Raw genomic sequence first — 5,667 nt, forward strand, 5'->3', positions numbered from 1 at the left:
CTCAGCCTCCTGAGTAGCTGGGATTACAGGCACACGCCACCATGCCCAGCTAATTTTTTGTATTTTTAGTAGAGACGGGGTTTCACCATGTTGGCCAGGTTGGTCTTGAACTCTTGACCCCGTGATCCACCCACCTCGATCTCCCAAAGCTCTGGGATTACAGGTGTGAGCCACTGTGTCTGACCCTAACTTCTACTTTAAATGAAGGGAATTAACATGCCAGACTCTCAGATTCATGATCTCACACCATCCTCCCTACCCACTAAGGTGGTATCAACGGCTATTTTACAGACCAGGGCACTGAGATGGGGAGGTTGGGTATCTTGTCTAAATCACATAGCCAGCCACACAGAGCCACAACCAGAATTTGAACCCAAAGCCTGTTTGAATCCAGACTCTTTACACTGTCCCTTTTTGATGACATAAAGGGGACAAAAAGCCTTTGCCAAAGTAAACTCACGTTAGGCTGGAGGGCAAAGTAAAAAACACTAAGAGTTCACATGACCCAGTGAACAGTGGGTCTGCGCTGTGGAATTGGCACTCTGATAAATCAAAACATCCCATCCATAATTCTTTAAGCTATTAACTTGTTTTTCCAGCTGCCTATTCCATAGTTAATTGAAAAGTGATTCTTGGGCATATTGAATATTGTCATCAAAAAATTATTGTGATTTGGGTGCAGTGGCTCACACCTATAATTTCAACACTTTGGGAGGCTGAGGTGGAAGGATTGCTTGATTATAGGAGCGTGAGACCAGCTTGGAAAACATAGTGAGGCCCTGTCTCTACAAATTAAAAAAAAAATAATAATTGGAGCCAACCGTGATGGCACATGTTCCAGCTGCTCAGGAGGCCGAGGTGGGAGAATCACTTGAGCCTGGGAAGTTGAGGCTGCAGTGAGCCAAGATCCCACCACAGTGCTGCAGCCTGGATGAAAGAGCAATACCCTGTCTCAAAGAAAAAAAAAGTATAAGTTAGGCTCTTCCCAAATTGAGAACTGCTTTCTTTTCTCTTTGGTCTGAATCAGTGACACTTCTCTGAACTCTTGAGGTATGAAAGGATGAGAACTCTCAGCCCAGGGAGAGTTCCCAACCTCATCTCCCTCCCAGGGGCCCTGCTCCCTGTCCTCCCAGAATCTCCTACTTCCTACATAGCTTAAGCTGTTGCAAGGATGCTCTTTCCCTCTGTTTCCTCCTGAATGGCCCCCCCATGGGTTTCCAAAGAATGGTCACTCAATCTTTGTGGCTCTTATGCCCCCTTCTTGGCCCAGCAGCCTTTGAGAGGCGAGTCCTCAATAGTTGCTGTGTATCTGGCAAACTGACTACCACAACCCCTGCCACATGCCCCATCCCTGACCCAGGACCTGATAACTGCTCTGTAGGTCAATGCAGGCAGAGAGCACCAGAAGCCACAGCATGTTGGCACCCAAGAAGATAGGCTGGTGCAACTATTGCCTTTATTGCCAGGGACTGGTTGCTTCACTCTTTCGATCCACAGGTTTATCAGCTATAGGAGGGTGGAGGAGGGTGGGGGGAATTAATGAACTCAGCATTCACTTTCCTTTTCTGAACAATGGATGTTCATCGGTTTAGGCAATCCAGGCATATAGAAGATGCCCAGGAGATACTACAAAGATAGGGCAAAGGCACTGCTCAACTGCTCTGGTAGAAGCTGGTCTACTGGAGTACCGGAGTGGGTCTCTGGTCCCTGGACCCTTTTATTGGGAAGATGGGGGAGTTGGGGGGGGGGAATCTAGGCAGTGGTATTTTTCACTATTTCCCCACCAGTGCAGAAATAAAATCTTAATAATTATTACCATTGTCAACCCTACCTGCCCGCTAGTCTTAAAACTCTAGTTCCCTGGGACTGGGGACTTGGACATGGATTGAGTGCTTACTACATGGCAGGCAGCTTGTTTTATACACTTTTTCTTTGAAGTCTTCATAAAAACCTTATTCAAGTTTCATATAAGGTAACTAAGGTTCAGAGTGAAGAAGTAACCAGTTAGGGTGCGCTTAGCTTTCATCTGGATCCCCCAAGTTCCCAACACACTGCCTCAGCTCAGCCCACACCAGGCCTTCTGTAAGTGTGTAATGAATGAGACTGGAACCAAGGAAAAGGAACACAGGTTATAGTTCTCAGCAATGCCCCATGTGCTTTGGGCCTGAAAGAAATTAGGTAGCACCATACTTTAATAGAAACCAAGCCAAAGGCTTAAAAGACAAAGGTTGTTCGTGGCCTCTGTGTCTCCCTGCCTGCCCTGTTGTGTTTTAATCAGGGCTGGGGGCTTTGCTGAAAGGAGGCCTGGAGGGGCCTGGAGTGGGTTCCCAGGGTGGGGTGTGTGCCCTGAAGGGCTGGGTGAGCCTTTGCTGGTTCGGGTGGGGGAGGGCTGCCAGGATGTCTTTTCTTTCATTGGTTGGGTGGCCCTGCCCTCCTCCCCCTCCCTCTCCTGGAACATTCCAGACATTCCAGACGATCTGCCTGCCATTGCTTTCAGGATATGGATTAACATCCCAGCAGAGATTTGATTTCACCACTGCCACCCTTCTCCCTCCCCCCATTCCCTCCGTGAAAGAAAGCCCCTAAAACTAGGAGTTTGAAGTGATAGGGAATTTTGACCTTTGACCTTAGATTGTACTAAGGGACCCTCTTGAAAGAGCACACTTTAAAGTGGGCTCCTAAGCTGGGGTTCCCTTAGGCCCTTACTGGTTTGAGTACCCCCACCTCTTTGCCCTTCATCCAGAAGTGTTCTCTTGAGGGGGTTCTGGTCCTGGTCCTGGGTAATATCTGTTACGGGTGCTAAACTGGGTATGTGTTCTCAACTTTTCAATGGCATGGCCATTTCTTTTCCTCATTTCTCCAGCAATTTTGCTTTCATTGTGAGTGCTTCTACATTTTCAGTCTGTCTAGTTGGTCATCAAATGAGTTGTGGGAAGTTCTTCACAAGGGTACATGTGGGGGTTCCCTCTTGGCCCATGAATTGAATCACAAAATGGTGATCTAGTAGCATCTGGGGAACTGGATTTATATCTTACTGTTTTGTCCTGCTATAATCTGACCTACTCAGGTCAACTTCATGAACAAACCAAAGAAGAGAGCCGCAGACAGAGATTCTCTTCAATACTTATTTCCTTCATTCCCCATTATTTCATCCCTGGGAGAGATTACCTTAATGTATTTTATGGATGAAGACTCTCCACATTTAGAATCGCAGGTTAGAAATGATCATAAAGACCTTGCTGTACCTATTGTAAAGCTGGAGATACTGAGGTCACAAGGGTGGAGTGAGTGAACTGGCCCAGGACAGCCAAGTTCAACACTTTCATAACTACAGCTTAGAATCCCTTTCCCCGGCCCTTACGTTTTCAACACCCCTTCGCCCAAGCTTGGCAAGGGCTGGTACTGTCCCCATTGCTTGTCAGGTTGGAATAATGAGGTCTGAAGCTTAAGAGAGGCTTAATGAGAGGAACAGCCAGTCTGGGTGCAGGTTAAGGGCTAGAACTGGACTTTCTTACTTTCTAGTTAAGTTTTTCTTCAAGCCACTAGAATTTTTTTGGGCATTGTCCCTGAACTAAGAGTTTGTGATCAAGGATAAACAAAGATATAAATGGCAATTGACCAATATATCAAGTCAATTTAAAAGTCTTAAGCCCAGGGATTAGTGCATTGATTTGGGTGGTGAGCAAGTGATCTGGGAGTCCCTGAACCTGAAAGCCTTCCTCAGGGAAAATGACTTTTTTTTTGAGTTTCGTTCTTGTTGCCCAGGCTGGAATGCAATGGCACCACCTTGGCTCACCGCAGCCTCTGCCTCCCGGGTTCAGGCAATTCTCCTGTCTCAGTCTCCTGAGTAGCTGGGATTATAGGCATACACCACCACACCTGGCTAATTTTGTAGTTGGTCAGGCTGGTCTTGAACTCTCAACCCCAGGTGATCCACCTACCTCAGCCTCCCAAAGTGCTGGGATTACAGGCGTGAGCCACTGTGCCCTGCCTTTTTTATTTTTTATTTTTAAATGGAGTCTTACTCTCACCCAGGCTGCAGTGCAGTGGTGTGATCTCGGCTTACTGCAACATCTGCCTCCCTGGTTCAATCGATTCTCCTGCCTCAGCCTCCCTAGTAGCTGGAATTACAGGCATGTGCCTTCACACCCTGCTAATTTTTTTTTTTTTTTTTTTTTTAGTAGAGAGGTTTCACCATGTTGGCCAGGCCGGTCTCCAACTCCTGACCTCAAGTGATCTGCCGCCTCGGCCTCCCCAAGTGTTGGGATTACAGGCGTGAGCCACCATGCCCGGCTAAAAATTACATTTTAAAGATGGGAAGAAGAAATTACCTAGGCATGGTGGCCATGTGCATACGGTCCCAGATATATAGGAAGGTGGGGGCGGGCTTGATCCCAGGAGGTCTAGGCTACAGTGAGCTGTGTTTATGCCACTGCATTCCAGCTTGGGTGACAGAGCACTTTACAAGATTGTTAATAATAGTAATGATAATAAAGACGGGAAGAATAAAGTACTGTATACTACTTACTGGGAGAAGGGAAGGTAGTGGTCATTATGCTGACTTGTGTATGTGTTAATCACTCCCACCTTAGTATTCTCAGATGCATGTATTGTTACACGTTAAGTACTTATATTTTCTAGCATCACCTCACCAACCTGTGAAAAGGTATTATGTCTGTTTTACATAGGAGGAAACAGCCTCAAAGAGGTTAAACAGTTTTGTAAAGGTCAGTACTAGTAAGTGGAGCATAGGTTTAAATCCATATCTGTGCCAAGGACTTAATCACTGCACTGTATCCTGCTGTGATTTGTTTGAGTATATCATTTCACCTAATAAATTGTGAACACCTTCAACCAGGAAGTTTGTCTCTTCTGTTTATTTCTGTGTCTCCAGCATCAATAGTACATAAAGTGTAGGTATCAATTAAATAGTTGTTAGATTAATTAATAATAATGTCTTGGGCCGGGTGTTGTGGCTCACGCCTGTAATCCTAGCACTTTGGGATGCCGAGGCTGGTGGATCACCTGAGGTCAGGAGTTTAAGACCAGCCTGGCCAACATGGTGAAACCCTGTATCTACCAAAAATACAAAAATTAGCTGGGCATGGTGGCGGGAGCCTGTAATCCCAGCTACTAGGGAGGTTGAGGCAGGAGAACCTGTGAGGCAGAGATTGCAGTGAGTTGAGATCACGCCACTGCATTCCAGCCTGTGTGGCAGAGCAAGAGTCCATCTCAAAAACAAATAAAAAATAATATCTTATTTAGCTTTGCATTCCTGGTGCCTGAAACATAGTCATGGTAACCTGCTTACTGAATAAAGGAATGAGCAAGAAAGTAGTGAGATAAACAAAACGTTGTGATTTTTTTTTTTTTTTTTGGTGATGGAGTTTCCCTCTTGTTACCCAGGCTGGAGTGCAATGGCGCGATCTCGGCTCACCGCAACCTCTGTCTCCTGGGTTCAGGCAATTCTCCTGCCTCAGCCTTCTGAGTAGCTAGGATTACAGGCACATGCCACCATGCCCAGCTAATGTTTTGTATTTTTAGTAGAGACGGGGTTTCACCATGTTAACCAGGATGGTCTCAATCTCTTGACCTCATGATCCACCTGCCTCGGCCTCCCAAAGTGCTGGGATTACAGGTGTCAGCCACCTCGCCCGGCAATGTTTT

At 46.3% G+C, this 5,667-nt stretch overlaps 1 protein-coding gene across 2 annotated transcripts in view; it reads left to right on the forward strand.

Annotated features, from left to right (window-relative positions):
* Positions 1-5,667, forward strand: part of IGF2BP1 (insulin like growth factor 2 mRNA binding protein 1) — a 54,340-nt gene that overhangs the window by 24,958 nt on the left and 23,715 nt on the right. For both annotated transcript variants that reach the window (XM_017540064.2, XM_017540065.2), the window contains exon 4: positions 2,927-2,935. In XM_017540064.2, the coding sequence (XP_017395553.1) occupies positions 2,927-2,935 (9 nt within the window). The remainder of the gene's footprint in view (positions 1-2,926; positions 2,936-5,667) is intronic.

Source organism: Cebus imitator, unplaced genomic scaffold (assembly GCF_001604975.1).
Source record: "Cebus imitator isolate Cc_AM_T3 unplaced genomic scaffold, Cebus_imitator-1.0 Scaffold123, whole genome shotgun sequence".
In the NCBI taxonomy this organism is placed as follows: domain Eukaryota; kingdom Metazoa; phylum Chordata; class Mammalia; order Primates; family Cebidae; genus Cebus; species Cebus imitator.